Consider the following 16799-nt stretch of genomic DNA (forward strand, 5'->3'; position numbering starts at 1 on the left):
CACACACACACACACACACACACACACACACACACACACACACACACACACACACACACACACACGCACATGCTTGCATGCACGCACACGAGCTGTGTCTTACATAACACAGTGAGTGATGGCAGCTGAGGACACAATAATGCTGCCTTTGGCATTTGTCCTGTGAAAGTTGGACAGGGAGGAAATGGGGTGAGTGGGAGAGAAAAAAGAGAGGGACAGGCAGACAAAAAAAGCGACAAAAAGTGAATGAGAGAAAGGGGAAGAGAGGGGGCAGAGAAAGGCTGTGGTGAATGAGAGCGACAAAGAGAGACAAAAGAGATCTTCTTTTTTTTTTAGCGCGAGATGCCCACGGCCTCGGGCAAAATATCCTGAGAGAAAATATTGCCCAAAACTAATGCTACGGTCCAGGATTTTCTTCATGCCTTCTCCTCGTCGCTCCCTCGAGACGGAGTGCTGCTGCTTGTAAGTACGTAGTTCGGCACCAAAGAAGTTTTTTTTTTTCATCGAATGCACCATTTTGATACGATTCAAACCTTGAAGCAAATTAATACAATTAACTCACTATAATAGGCGGTAACAAATACCCACATTACTGTATTTAGGTCGTATTTTTGGGGGTACCTTATATTTAAAGTACGTATTTCAACTTTCTTACAATTTAGACCATTTACTACTTTTAAAATCACAATTCACGACACCAACAACTTGGTGTCTTTTAACAAAGAAAAATCCTGCTATATATCTATAAACATACTATAATTACATTTGCCAACGAAAGTTGAGCGACCAACGAAGTGCTCCAAGGTTATGTGTTCGTCTGAGTGTATTTGATTATTTGTTTGTATGCATGTATGTATTTGACTAACTTTTCGAAAGAAATCCTCACCTGAATTGCATGCATGTTCCGGGACGATTTGTCATCATTCAAGGATCAATCGATTCGATTTTGGGACGCTAACGGCAAACTGTTTCCGAATAAATTCCAAAAATTGCGAAAAAGAAAACCCTAACCCTAACAAATGTGGCGTTGGCAAAGGTATGAGCTCTACCGAGTGCCTGTTTCGGTGTTTATATTTGTTGTTGTTTGTCTGAGAAACGGGCCGTTCTATGACAGCAACTTCAACATTCATTCTTCAATGTAAAACAATAAAGTCACAGTGATACCTGAATGTCTTCTCCCTTGTTCTACAGGACTTACTGGGGAATTACTTTTCATTTATAGACTGGGTTGTGCAGATTTTTGAATCGTCTCATAAATGTTTGATCACAGTTATAATTTGCATGTCCCCTGAAAAAAAAAAAAGCACTTTTAAGATACAAGATCAGATGAAGCCCAAATTAGACTACAGGGGCTCCAGAAGGAAGCTGACCTAAAAGTTGCACAGCATTACACTCAGATTGAAATTCTATCCTTTTAAAAACACATCCATCCCATAATTATAAGCATTTTTGTCCAGTTGAGACCAATACAACAGATGACATGAAAGATGATCCAGGTTCATATAGATCTGTAAGGCTGCTACAGTTTTTATCAATCTTTTAAGTATACTACGAGCAACAACACCATCCCGTGAGTCATCAAGGCCTCATGAAAGAGGATCAAAATCACAGATGCAAAGAATAAGGATTTGTTCTTTAAGCAATTTGTGGACATTGTGTTGCAACTTCAAACATGATTTTTTTTAAAAGGTCACAATCATCCAGATAATAAACAAACTGTGCCTGCTTTTTTTGCCTAAATCAGCAAGTATGATGGTTAGTAATCATGTCACAAATCTAGTAAACCAAATCATATCAGAAAGTGCCAGCCAGTTAAATAAAAAAGCCTCGGTGAAATATCATTTTTTTTGTGTGTCCGTATATGACTATCTAATCTAGAAATTATTTAGAAAAAAAAAAAAAAAAAAGAATCTATAAAAGAATCGAGCAGTAGTGTGAGTCAAAATCTCTATTTTCCTGAAGCAGCAGAGTCACATTGAGATTTCCGACACTGCCAGACGATGATATCAAGTCGGGCTGAAACAACTAATGGATTGAATCAATTGAAATTGATTATTGAAATAGCTGTCAACTAATTTGGTCATCAATTAGTTGGTTAATAACATATTTAGCTATAAGCCACCGGTTTTTGTTTTTTCAAATTTTCAACCAATCTGTTGGAGCAGCTAACAAAGTGTGGCAGTAATGAGCCACCGGGGGCAGTAATCAGCGAATCAGCAACGAACAGCCAAGAGTTGGCTTTGTATTGCATCACGTGGGCGGCGTGTCAAAAGCGCCAAAAAACTGGAGCAAGGAGAGAAATCAGGAGAGAAAACTTTACGAAAAGTCATCTAAAGTGTGAGAGCGCTATACACTGAATCTACAACAAAAAAAACAAAAAACAAGACATGTGACCTGCAAACTGAGACTAGGTTGAGACAGCAGTTTATATTCATGTCCAGTTATTGCTCATTGAGCATTATTTTAGTTCATTATGTTTAAATAAAATGCTGTAAAAATCACGATTCTCTTGTGTTTTTCTTCATGAAAATATGTTCACAACAACTTACCTGGGTAAAACAAAAAAATATTTGTTTGAAAAAACAATTAATCGGGAAAATAATCAACAGATTAGTTGAATAGCAAAATCATTGTAAATTGCACCCCTAATCTCAAGTCGTCTGTGAATTCCTCTCACTGTCCAACACAAGACCGCAGCTTTTAAACCGCAACACCGGCTGACGTCATGGTTGCATAACTTTTGTCCAGGACAGACCGAAACTTCACAGCGCATGTTCCTTTAGTGACTTATCTGCCCAACGTGTGGCTGTAGAGACGGTTATTCAACGTGTAGTGCGGCAGTGCATGGGAAACACAACAAAGTTTGTGCAAATCTGAAAAAAGAAACGCAGGCCAAGTTTTAATCCTTTTAATAATAGACCTGACAAAGTGCAGACGGATTAGTGATTGGCCGACTCGACCTGGGTTTGTGGAAGTGAAGCTAATAACATCAGGAAATGGTGGCCTTTTGATTTTTTTTTCATGATTTGATCAGATATGAAGAGTTATTTAACGGATACATTACGAAGCTGATTACTTTACATCGTGAAAACATTGTGCTCACAATTAACGATGCCTGTAATAAAATGAGCAGACCTGCAGAATTGTTGAAAATAGCATGAGCATGAAAACATAAAGGAAACATAATACAAGACTGCAATATATGACTTCTTGAGAAACGCAGACATCACAAGCAAGACATCATGTCGTGATCTGATTGATCATCCCATCCCGCGATGCTCCTGTCACTCTCATACAATAAGTAAAGACAGCTTTGTGTTTTTAATGTCCAGACTAAACCACAAGGGGACCGACTGTGTCTCAGTGCAGACCGCCTCCGTAAATTAGCTGCTGTATTTACGTCATCGCTTTGTGTCTGCAGCGTGTGTGTGTGTTGAGAGAGTGAGAAAGAAAGAAATGGGAGGAAGAAGAAGGGTGGGAAGTACACATGTATGTGTATTATGAGGGATAATGGAAGGGAAAAACACTCCCAGATGCATGTGATGCAATTATACCCTTGATTATCTGATTGGGTAATCTACAGGCAGGCTGGAGGCGTCTAAGACAAACATGCTGTCCGCAGATTGTTGACCGAGCGCACACCTCGAGGAAACACACACACTCACACACACACACCTGTGCTTGAGCACGTGCTTGCCGATTCTTATAGCGAACGTTTGGCAGAATGTGATGAAGCCAACAGTTATTCGTATTTATGTCGTACTGGGAGCACATGTAAGGTAGAAGGGCCGAACATAGAGTTGCTTTTTTTGTTTTCTTCCTGGAAGTCGTGTATAATGGAAGGAAGCGGTTACACTCAGTAGCTGACTGTGTTGCAACCTTTGACATAAACATGCAGACATATTAGGCTGGAGCAGAAGTAAAACAGGTTCTTCTTGACTGCTTTAGTGGCCTAACGTACAATGGTACCTCACTCAAATCTTCTTCAAGGTCTTGCTTTACGAGGACAGTAGATTCACCAAGAGTGTGCGTGCGTGCGTGCGTGCGTGCGTGCGTGCGTGCGTGCGTGCGTGCGTGCGTGCGTGCGTGCGTGTGTGTGTGTGTCCAGGTTCACACGTGTCACTCGGGTACACATAATTGGCACCACGGAAACTGTCCCACTGCACATGGTTTGTCTCAAGCCAACTAGTGATAGGCTACCTAATGTATCTCACAGGACATACATAAATGTGGCAACAAAATAAAGCATAACTCTCTTTGGGCTCGTTAGATGGTTTTCATTTAAAAGAAAAAAGAAAAAAAAAAAAGGTAAGTATTTACCAATAGTCTGGAAGTGTCTTTACATCCTCACAGAGTTTCAGATGAAGGTTGGATTGTGGGAGCGTTTCTGTGTGGAGTTTGCATGTTTCCCCCGCAATCCCCTAAATTGTCTGCATGTGTGAATGTGACTGTGTGTTTACCTTGTGATGGACCAGGGATCTGTCAGGTCAAATCAGTAAATCACCATAACAGATTAGAATTTTCCAAATGCACCTTTTCAAAAAGACTGTTCTTTTAATCTTCATAGAAACTCCAGTGAAATGCAAAATGAAAATCATCCTCAAACACAGAAAACACGAAACACTCCTGCTCTTCAAAAACCCTTTGAAACCCGCCGACCTCAGCGACCAGGGCGAAGGAACTTTGTCTTTTTCTGTAAATTTAACATTTATGCAAATCTGTTTCTTAATTATTTTGAGATTATATGTAACTTTTTAGCATTGGTTTTCTGTAAACATACTCCTTCAGGTGTTTCCTATACATAAACCCTATAATCTTTGCTTAATTGTCTTGAAGTTACAACATCATCTTCATGAGAAAAATGACCACGTCGCTGCTTTATTGCTTTTCGGGGTAGATCCTGTATCCTGAACACTGCAGAGAGGAGACTCAAAAACTGATAAAACTATAACAAGAATAAATCTTCTATCACAAGGTTATATCTCAGCTCCGTTATTTTCTAAAATAATCTTAAAGGTAATTTGTTGATAATAATGGTAAGTTAATAAAGTTCATTTGATTTTTGTTTCTGCCACCATGGTTTGTGTTCTATATCAGACAAAAAAAGCATCTCAAGTGGCCCAAACTTTACGGAAACAGCGAGTGGCGTGAATAATGCTGCTTGAAGTTTGCCAAGTGAGGCAGTAGTGCTAAAGTTTTTACTACATAAATAATCCCAGTTATCTATGTGGAGGAACAAGTTCGGAGAAACTGTCATCACAGAATGCAAGATAATCAGGGCCAAAGGCAACATTTTTAATTGGTTCTACATTTAAATGAGGCTTCATACAGGAAATGGTGTCACTTTATGAGATTACTGAATACGTAACGCCCTCTCCTCCAATTTGAACCACTCCGGCTTTTGAAAGGATGACACATTCATTACTTTATATTTTCTACTGTTATTAATAAGTCACATTCAAAGAAAAAACAAACAAATAATCAACTCTTGTTGATTAGAAGTCACAGTGTGATATACACTAATGTTATATACAAAGCGCATAACTTTTTCATATTCAAAATGTTTCTAATGGTTTTGAAATCTAAAGAACATTTTTTTCTTCTCTTTTCTTTTTGCTGTTTGGTAAAGCTGAATAACAAGTTTTATTCAAAAAAACCAGTGTGGACCTTTAATGAGTTTTTAAGAATTTCTGGTTAAAATTGAAGAGTGCCTCAGGACTAATGTTGCTTCACTATGTAAATTCATGAATGTTCAGAGGACACCATAATAAAATCAACAGCATTAACACAGTCAATAGAAGTGTTGGCAGTTTTTACTTGTAAAATAAGACTTTTGTAAAAGTAAAAGCATTGATTTAATTGTATATTTCAGGTGGAAGTAAGAAAGCATTGATTCCAGAAGGTACTTAAGTGAAAAGATAAAACAATTCTTAAGTGCCATGATGCAAAGATACATGTTTCGAGGAATCTTGACTGAATAGTCAAAAAGAATCAACCAATGAGGAGAAAGAAAAAAAAAGATTGAAGGTAGAGTGTTGAGATGAGCTCACTGAAGTCAAAAAACAAGGTAGACAGAGTGAAGTAACAATCAAACATTTCCCAGCATGCCTTCTTTTTGATAATTCAGAAACGAAATACTATAGTATAGTAGAGATGTACCAATACCACTTTTTCAAGGGACAACCAAGGATCCAGTACACGACTGAGTCGACAGCATGTGGACCGACGCTACCCATTGTACTGCTCGTACCGTAGACTGTACACCAAGGTACCGAGCTTGTTGTTAATGAGTGTATCAGTCATACTTCAACCATGTTGAGCATGTAGCATTGCTGGTGTGTGCACCTCTGACTCTTTAGTTACCTGCTGAGCAGTTAAACTAACAAGCACCACCGGGCTAATTCTGCTGGTCCAAATGTCTTGGGTGATTAAGTTGCCGGTGTTGCATGAATTATATTTCACCTCTTGATATTTTCACAGAACATAATTTACAATCATGCTCATTAATGATAAAGAAGCTCCACGTAATACTCACCAGGTTGTATTGGGGAGTTTTCACGAGTACTACACCTGATACCTGTATCGGTAACAGTGTATATTATAATCCATTTTAACAGAACTGTTTAACGGACCACATAATGTAAAAATGTCATGACAACAAGGCATAAAATAGATTCATGGCATAAACATATAAGACAACTGCTAACAAATGCAGATTTAATGATACCTAATGGAGGGGGGGGGGGACTAAGCATAAGGTAAAAACATCTGAAAGATCTATCTAGGTATGGTACACATAAGTGCCCAGTTCCCACCTCGGTGGCACAGCAACACTTTTAATCAGCTGAGGAGCTCCCAGGTGTGGTGTGAACCGACTTTCTAATCCAAGGGCAAAGTTATGAAAGAAAGTCAGACGAGTGCATGCCAACCATTCCTGCATAGTTTTACAAATTTGCCCCCTCACCCCCAAAAATTGTTTCTGCGGAGTGAAAGAATAGACAAAATAGAAAATCCTGAAATTTGCTATGTGAAAGGACCGTGCACCCCTTCTGCTCTATGAGGCTATGAGGTATGATCCAAACAGAAAAAAAGCCCCTCTGAGGTGACTGTTTATAACACCCTGCTGCTGACAGTCTGTTAGAGAGAGAGAGAGAGAGAGAGAGAGAGAGAGAGAGAGAGAGAGAGAGAGAGAGAGAGAGAGAGAGAGAGAGAGAGAGAGAGAGAGTGTTTACTGTAGAAAAGTGGACAGACGTACACATGGACACATCTTGAGTCTGCTCATGAAGTGCTGCCCGCCCCCCTCCGCCGCCTAAGCCAACCATCCCACCCCACCCTTCTCCCCCAACATATTTTGGAGATAAAACACACCATTGAATGGAGCAACAAGGCGACCCTTGTCCCGGGCTACCAAACCTCATCTGGACAGCCAGCAGGGAAGCCACTGGACGTGTGTGTGTGTGTGTGTGTGTGTGTGTGTGTGTGTGTGTGTGTGTGTGTGTGTGTGTGTGTGTGTGTGTGTGTGTGTGTGTGTGTGTGTGTGTGTGTGTGTGTGTGTGTGTGTGTGTGTGTGTGTGTGTGTGTACAGTATATACAGAAGTGGCCAGGCAAGGTTAAAATTATTTGCTGTTGCTTTTCAGTAGCAAGCTGCAGAGGCCATGCTTTCCCCTTTTTTGTTAATCTTTCCCTGGCCTTGTCCCCTCTCGGTGGGAGCATGTGGCACAGAGCCACGCTCACATTTCATGGAGGCCAAACACACAAAAAACACTCCCGTATACAATATGCGTCTGGCAAACCATTAAAGATCAATGAAAACTCATCTGTCTGTGAGCTCAGAGCCTCGCAACCAGCAGCGGGGAGGGTGAATGTGTGGACCAGAGAGTCACCATCAACACTTGGGCTGTCGTTGACAAACCTCCCCCTCCACAGGAAATCGTTCAGTGCTCGCTTTCCACTCCTGTCACTCCTCTCCTCTCATATAGTGGCTTCTGCATTAAGTCCCCTAGAGCAGCACACGCACATGCACACGCACACACGCACGCACGCACGCACGCACGCACGCACGCACGCACGCACGCACACACACACGGACTGCAGCTCGGGGCTGGAGGCAGTCTGTCCTCATGCCACTGTGTTTTTCAGGCAATCTTTCCATCACTCTTCCACTATATCTCCATTCTCCAGTGTCCATCACCCCGTTTAGCTCGATTTGAATGAAATGATGCTTTCAAGGGAGCCACAACAGCAAAAGAATACAAAATAAATCAATTCTGGACACAATATTTTAACCAAACTGAAATAACTAATGTTTTTCTGTCAGTTCCTCAGTCATCATTGGGCCCCGGCTAATTTCATTTTTAATAACGTGGAGATTTTTTATTTGTTTGCATTCTTTTACTTTAGTCAACACACTCTGATCTTGCATTAATCAAAAATTATTCCTTTGCATTTTCCTCTTGTTCGATGTGATTTTCTTCATAATCTATTTTATAAGACAAGGGTGTGTTTATTTATTAAAGCATTTCACTCACAGGCTTTTAAAGAGAGGAGAGATGAGCCTTTCACTCACAAAGCTGGAACCACACTACCAACAAGCAAATCTCTTCATCTGCCAGTGAGATCTTTTTAATCAGAAATGTGTGGTGAGTCTTTATATATAGTCTCAAGATGTTAGATCTGCAAAAAAAGAAATGGAAGATATCGTTGCTGATATATTCAACCCCCAATGAAAGTACAGGGAGCAGCTTGAATATGACTTTGCAGATACACCAAAAGACATAAAAAAAAGAAAGGAAAAGAACTTTACAAAACCCCAAACCTTAAACCGACTCTTAGTGCCTCAAAACGACGCATTTCTGGCTCTAAACATTTAAGCTTATAACGTATGGATTCTGGCTGTTGCTCTCTGCAAACTGTAAAATCATTACGGAGATGGCTACGCCTTTTACGTTACTGATGAGGTACTATTTATATGTGCAACACTCCATTAACTTGAAAGGGCATGTCTAGAAAAAGCAAGAGGAAAATGAGGTATATTATAATTCATGAGCAAATGGGTGAAGAATTACTCTCTTCATAAGGTGAGAACGGGGTATCGAACATACGACATATGGCAAAGAGTATAATCTGGCCTGTGGGTTGCCTTTTATAAATGTTCCGCTAAAGGGGTCATATTATAGAAAATGTATTTTCAAATGGTTTTCCAACAGTAATATTTGTCCCAATATCCTGGAACGATGCCTCAGAAGTGAAGACAGTCTGCCATGTTTCGCTCTGGCTTGTTTGTTTGTTGCACCAACCAGCCAATCAGAAATCAAACCCTATATAGTGTCATCGGGGGTTTAGCCAATCCCAATCAAGGTAGGCTCTCCCTTTGACCCTCCCACAGCTCTGCTCTGGCACATGGCAATAAGAGAGCAAGTACTTCCTTCTCTTCCCAAAATGGGCATGTGCGGGTGGAGCCCGTCCAGCTCACACAGACACAGCAGATTCTGAATGCAGCTCATATGATCCAATATTCAAATGGATGAAAATCAAGGAACAGCTGGATTTGGGGCGATAAACTTTGAATACAATGTTTTTGGAACAACAAGACCATGTGGAAGTGTTGAAAAGCTGTATATGACTCCTCTAAAGTAATTTCTGTTACTAGGTCCATCCCACTGCTGTTTGTCATACTTTTGGAAGTAAGAGTCGAAGACATTTTCTAAAAATGAGAGCAACACCTGAAACGAAGATGGCAGTAAGGCTGAAAGCCGGGAGATCTCAAACTAAAACAGCGGCGAAAGCTCGCGCCCATGATGCTATCTGCGTAGCATTAGCATAAAAGCCACAATGTTCGGGGTAAGAAAACATGCCTGCTTAAAGCTACATAAACATTTTGTACAAAGAAGAGAACAATTTAAAAGAAACACTGTTGCAGACGAGATGAAGGATCTTCACCAACAGATTTGCCAAATGACGCACAAAGTCAACTCATTTGTTTCTTTTCTTTTTTTTTGTATGCAGCCATAGCATGTTTACCAAACCAGAATCCAGTTGTATTTGTAACAGACAGAAATACAATGTTTTTGAATAACAAGTTTTACTACAGAACCATATACAGATTTCCTTAAAAGATAAAAGATGTGTCTTTAACCCTCCCCAAAAGAAACCGTCTCCATTAGGTATACTAAGCACGGATGCCATTAGAAGACACCTCTGGCGACTGGAGCAGGTTGTGTGTCTCACTGGAAATGTATGTGCGTCAGTGAGAGAATGTGGGCCTGCCCTCAAATAGATTTCAGAGCACATGTTTCTGCTTTAAAACCTGCCTCTCTCTCTCCTTCACCTTCCTATGTGGCACAGATACTGTATATGGAAATAAGATGATGAACGTGCTGTACGTGCAGCAGAATAATGGTATTCGTGATTTTAATGCTGCGTTAGATGTCTTATCACAACACTGCTGTATCCTGCTGTCCTCGGATGAAACAAGTCAGCTGGCATTTGCGTAACAAAATATCGCCATGTTGTAAGAAAGAGGAAACGAAAACTTGCACGGCAAAGCATCAAAACACACTTTGAAATATTGTTGCTTTAAATAGACACTCTATTCATGGCTGTCGTTATCTTGTATACGGCGAATGCCTTTCAATTGCATGTGACCCCAGAAAAAACCTGCATTCCCTAAAATCCCCATCCCACTGAGATCCTGGCCAAACAACTTCTGTCAAAACAGAAGGCCTCTCTCTGTCCACAAAGATCATAATGGACTGCAATTTATGTATCCGCACGTGCCTTATGTTTCTTATCTGCATCATGTCGACTACATAAACTTCTCATTAGAGTCACATAAGGTTCTGCAAAGCAGTGCATCAGCAAAACAATAAATCCCATTCATGTTAGAGGAAAAAAATAGAGAAATAACGCCATGGAGCCGAGCCAATGCTATTTCCCAGCTTCCAGTTCAGCAGAGTGCCTGTCTTGCCTCTGGCTTGGCAGGCTGCACCAGCCCTGCTTCATAAATACTGCACAACTGGTGCTTGATGAAAAAAAGAAAGAAAAACCCTGCTTCTCTCAGGTACAACTGCACTCTGGAGAGCTTCATTATCTACAGTATGGATAAACTGTACCTACAAAATGTAAGTGTGTCAGAGAGAGAGAAGCTGTGAGATAAAAGGAGAAGAGTCTTAAAATGTAATTCTACATAAAATACGTATTGACAGAAATGTACCATCATGTCAGTTGGAAAACCTCCAAAAAATTGAGTGACACAGGCACTCTGTAAATTATGAACTATTATAGCATCAATGAGGTAAAATCGATGAATCGGTCAGTTTTAAGTCCTTTTTACCACCAATTTCACAAGCGACCGTGCAAATCAGGTGTTTGTGTTTCTTTCCCCCTGTGTCTCACATCAATCTTCATGTTCCTCTCACCGGTCTAACAGATTACACATCGGGGACCGGCTGCAGGAGGACACGGTGCCCTCAACATCTGGTGAGCTGCAAGGATGTTTCTTTTTCTTTTAAGTTTCAAGCTCAATTTGTCACCTTTCCTGTTTCAGGCATAGTGGGGCTGAATGTGTAATGGAGCTGTTCTAATAGTACAGATAGCCCACTAACTCGCCGTTCCCTGGATACCAATTATAGTACTAAACAAGCGAGCATCACGAATAAGATAGCCGACGTGAGAACACATCAGAAGACCACATGTGAAGGAAACCTGTTAGTTGGAACAAAAGCGATCAGGGCGAGGAGAAATGTGTGTCTGTTGAGCCAAAATAAGGTGTTTTTTTTGGCTCACGTGTTATCCACACAACAGACTTCAAACACAAGTCAACATACTTATATTGGGAGAACTTACAGAATCTGACTGGCACAACTCCTTAAAAGTGGCCACATGGTTTTATGACAAGCACCAGGCAAGTAATAATTTATAAGTTGTGCAAGAAAAAAAAATGCACACATGCAACTTCTACATCACTTTATCCAATTTAAGGTTGCAAGGGGGCGTTAGACAATCCCAGCTGAGTCTGGTTGGAGGCAGAGTACAACCAGGACAGGTCCCAAGTCCCAAGAGCAGTTTAGGGTCATCAATTAGCCTTAAAAGCATGTGTTGTTGTTTTTTTTTTTTGACTGTGTAAGATAAACCAAGAGAAAACCAACACATACTAAAGGAGAGCATGCAAACCCTGTGTCGCCCTAAAAGCTCTTGGAAAAAGATAGTTTAAATGTACCTTTTGTCAATGTCCCAGTATTTATTCTTTATCTATGCAGCAGTTCTGATCACTGGGTGGCACTCTGTACTGAGAAGTGTTTTTATTTTTACTTTGTTGTCCTGACAAATGCGACAATGTCTGAGTACATGGAGACCTGCAAGAGCTCCCTCTTCAAAACAAACAAACGAAATACAATGTCATCCTGAAGTAGAACATACAAGGTAATGAACTTATCACCTTGGTAAAATATAAAACTGTCACAACTATGTAATCGCTGCAATCAGGCTTTCTTTTCTTACCCACGTCTTCAAACGACAGGTGAAGTTGAGGGAAAAACACAGGCGCGACTTTACAGAGGTTATAAATGAGTGAGTATGGCATGAGCTCAGCCATCCAGGATAAGCACCAGATCCCTACGGTAGATGCACGTGGATAGATCTTCAATTTTCTCATGAGGAGAGTGATTCCAAATTCATCACTCCCACATTGGCTCTTGAAAGCATGAGAACAACTTTGGACACTCAGAACAGACAACACTGCCATAAGATGTAAATCACCATGTATTTAGAAGTAAACAAAGTGCAACAATCTTTAGATCATGTAGAAATGTTTGTATATTGTATATTGCATATTCACTTGTATATATCACTTGTTATTTGCATAGTTTTGATGTATAAGTTTATAATTCTATTGCTTAAGTTTAATATAGTTTTTATAGTTGCTTTTTTTATAGTTTTTCAATTGTGTGGTGTTCAGTGTGAGCAGCAATAAACACTTTGAATCTTGAATCTATCTATCTATCTATCTATCTATCTATCTATCTATCTATCTATCTATCTATCTATCTATCTATCTATCTATCCATCCATCCATCCATCCATCCATCCATCCATCCATCCATCCATCCATCCATCCATCCATCCATCCATCCATCCATCTATCTATCTATCTATCTATCTATCTATCTATCTATCTATCCATCTATCTCTCGCTACACACACACACACACACACACACACACACACACACACGCACACACCCACACACACACACACACACACACACACACACACACACACACACACACACACACACACACACACACACACACACACACACATACACACACACATCATGAAATAAAAACTATGGATCATGTTACATCTGACTGTTTTCAATGAATGTCCCTTTTCTTTTTGAAATATAATCAAACTTTACTTTTCGAATTAAATGTATTCCAGAATGTTGAAAGGAACAATGAAGTGGTTTAATGTGCTCCACAGATTAAATCTTTTTTCAACCTTGTTTAGCAGTACATTATGTGTAGAAACACTGGCAAATGCAACATTTTCATGTATTGCTTCATGTATATTGTTCTCAATATTTTCACTTTCCTCTTTCACAGGCTCTCTTTGGTCTCACGGTGGATTAAGGAGAAGAATATCACAATAATTACTGATTAAATCAGAGTACAGGTTCACTGAGGGTTGCAGTGATGATGCACAATTACAACAATGTAACTTATATATGTCCAGATATTGAAGGTGCACAAGTAACAAAGACACACTTCAGGCTCCACGTTAACTCACTGAACCACGACTGAGGGCGAGAAAAAACAAACACACATATACACCTCCTCCACTGATTTTTGATCACTTCACTGTCAAACATACAGCCCGCAGGCCAAAACCAGGTCTGGCCTGCGGGTTGACCCTCCAAAGAGTGAAGATCAAAACTATAAACTTCACTTTGAATTTTTAATAGAAGTAACTGCTGTTTCTGGTTTGTTTACTGGGAATGCCATCCGTTTTAGTTAGAGGAGCAGTGATAGAAGCGACTCGCAAAGCAGAATCTGCGCATTATAAAGGTAAATTGATCAAAAAAATAAAAAAAACAATAACATGCTGAAGTGTGTAGAAATCTTTTAGAATAAAGAAAGACTGCTGGGTTTAAGATCTTTCGACATATACACCAAAAATAAGAAAATCTTTTGCTGTATTTTTCATTTCCATGAAATGGAGAAAAGAACTTGGGATATTGACATTTCACTGCATTTTCCACAATAATTTATCATTAAAAATGCCATAATGTTTAAATTGAACTCCTTTTTCTTTGTGAATTCAAACCCTCACATATTTATTATGAAGGTATTAAACTAAATGTTCTTCTACTCATATTTCTTTGCACTAAAAATGGAAAACAGGCAGAGTTGTGGTTGTTTATGAACTATTCATAGGTTATCATATGCTCTCATTTTGACTCTGCTGCTGGAGAGGATTCCCGACACCACCTTGGAATAATCCAATCTTTATCTAATTCAAGGACAAGTTCTAACACCAGAATGTAAAATGTGACTCCCCACACCTTCCATCTGCACTTTCTCCCTGCTGCCATCACCATGATAACCTGCGACACAAGAGGCTCCATAATGTGTCAAGTCTGGCACCATACACAGCACTGGCCCGCACCCAGGATAAACAGAGGCTTTCAAAATATTTAGACGTGACTTCACACCTATGCGCGCGCGCACACACACACACACACACACTGGCAGGCACACAGTTTACTTGGCATGATAAATGCACCATCCATTTTCTTATCAGCAACACAAACAGTGCGCACTGCATGGAGATGGTGACCAAATTAGAGTGAAAGGTAAACACGAGTGATGTCAAGCACGCTGCAATCCAAATCACCGAAGCAAGCAGATAAATACAGTAAAACGGGATGTGTGAAACTATGTGCCAATCGGGTGAATATTGCATTGAGAATATATTATGATTTTGCATTTAAAATGATGCGGTGCAGAGAAGTAATCTGTCGCACATGGGGAACAGTGTAGTGTAAAGGTCACAAGCAAAGCAGTTATAGAAAGAAAAGAAGAAGAAAAAACGTAGTTTGAGGAGTCCAAAGTTGTAAATGTGTTACCTGGTCCCGCGGAATGCAGGGCAGCGAAGTCCTTCGGTGGGACTTGCTGTTGCTCTGACTGTGAGCCATCATCTCCGAGGCCGCTATGGAGCTGGACCTCCGTCTCCTTTTGAAGACAGGGATGTCCTCCTCCTTCGCCCCGGTCACAGAGCCACAGCACCCCGTCCCGCTGGTCCCTGAGGCCGGCAGGAGCCGGTCAGCATACCGCGCAAGCAGAACCCCCAGCAGCCCCAGCAGGTAGGCCAGGTGGGGTCTCCAACCGGCCCGGACGCGGCTCAGGGAGACGAGCGACACGGCCCTGACGACGCCGATGAGGACGAGGAGGGACACTCCCTGACCCAGCTGGACGACCAGCAGAGCCCCGCCGCCCAGCCAGCCGAGGACAAGCAGATTTGCGGGGAGGGAGAGCAGCTGCTCATCGGCGCCGCGCAGGAGCGTCTGCGCCGCGGCTTCGCCAAAGTGGCACAGCGCGAAAAGAAAGAGCGCGGGGCGGAGCAGCAGCCCGCAGCGGATCAGGTACAGCCCGACCCAGAAGAAGGCACATACGAGGGAGAACACGGGCGAGACGCAGTGAGATGCAGTCAAGAGCAGCTCCACAGCGCAGCCCGCTGCCGAATGAACCCCAGAGCCGGAGCCAGCCCTATATCCGCTGCTGCTGCTGTTGCTGCCGCTGCCGCCCGCATCCCAGTCAACCAATCTGAGCAACAGAGCGAGGATAACGGAGATGGAGGCGACGCAGACCCCAGACGACACTCCTCTGCAAGTCCATGTCACGGCGAGTCTCAGCCAGGACTGACTCCGTGCGTCCTGGCGCAGCGGGCTGACACATGTCTTCACGTAGCCGCTGCGCTCCAGCGCCGCCCGGGGATGTTTTTCATGAGCGCTTCTTGATGATTCCCTGTCGCTGTCCGCCTCCAAGGCCATCTTAATCAGTCAGGCGGAAAGCCTAATAATAATAATAATAATAATAATAATAATAATAATAATAATAATAATAATAATAATAATAATGATAATAATAATAATAATAATAATAATAATAACTGGGTTTTTTATTTCAAGTCTATGTGCGTGTCCACATGTTCCAGTAACTCCGTTCACCAAAAACACTGGTCAGCAGGGATGTTTTCCCTCCCAAGGTTTTTACCGAGAGTTTGAACAACATTTGGAAACACAGCTGAACTGTGGCCTGCGCAACTTTTCTTTTACTTATGTGGTTCAAAACTCCCCCATTATATTTGGAAGATTATGGAGTTGCCCCAGTAGTCAACCCCCCCCCCCCCCCCCCCCAAAAAAACAAAGCGACCCTTGGCGTTTCACACATCTAGGCCACTGCTCCAAGTCGTCCTAATAGTCTCTCTCTCTCACCCTCTCTCTCCTCATCTCCCCTCCCACTAGACACCATCCCTCTTTTGTGCCGCTCCGGTGATTCCTCCGTCACGCCCCCCCCCTCCCCCCCATCCGCCCATCCCATCCGTGATTCTGTTCATTCTGCAGGCTGCGGTTTGCCCGGGATGTGACTCAGTGCGCAAAGGATGGATGCCATGTTTACATGAAGATTTCCTGGCTTGTTCCGGAAGATGGAGAACCCCCCATTAAGTGAATTAACTGTAGTTATCCTGTAATACATTTTAGAAGTGCAGTGCAGTGTAAATATGGCACTAGGCCAAGA

General features: G+C 41.5%; 1 protein-coding gene across 1 annotated transcript in view; it reads right to left on the reverse strand.

Annotated features, from left to right (window-relative positions):
- Positions 1–16051, reverse strand: part of LOC308107038 (cGMP-inhibited 3',5'-cyclic phosphodiesterase 3A-like) — a gene marked incomplete at its 5' end in the record, with an annotated part of 61456 nt that extends 45405 nt beyond the window's left edge. The window contains one exon of the mRNA XM_080459136.1: positions 15128–16051. Coding sequence (XP_080315262.1) covers positions 15128–16051 — 924 coding nt within the window. The remainder of the gene's footprint in view (positions 1–15127) is intronic.
- Between the last annotated feature and the right edge of the window lie 748 nt (positions 16052–16799).

The sequence above is a fragment of the Lipophrys pholis genome (assembly GCF_963383615.2).
Source record: "Lipophrys pholis genome assembly, chromosome: 3".
In the NCBI taxonomy this organism is placed as follows: Eukaryota; Metazoa; Chordata; class Actinopteri; order Blenniiformes; family Blenniidae; genus Lipophrys; species Lipophrys pholis.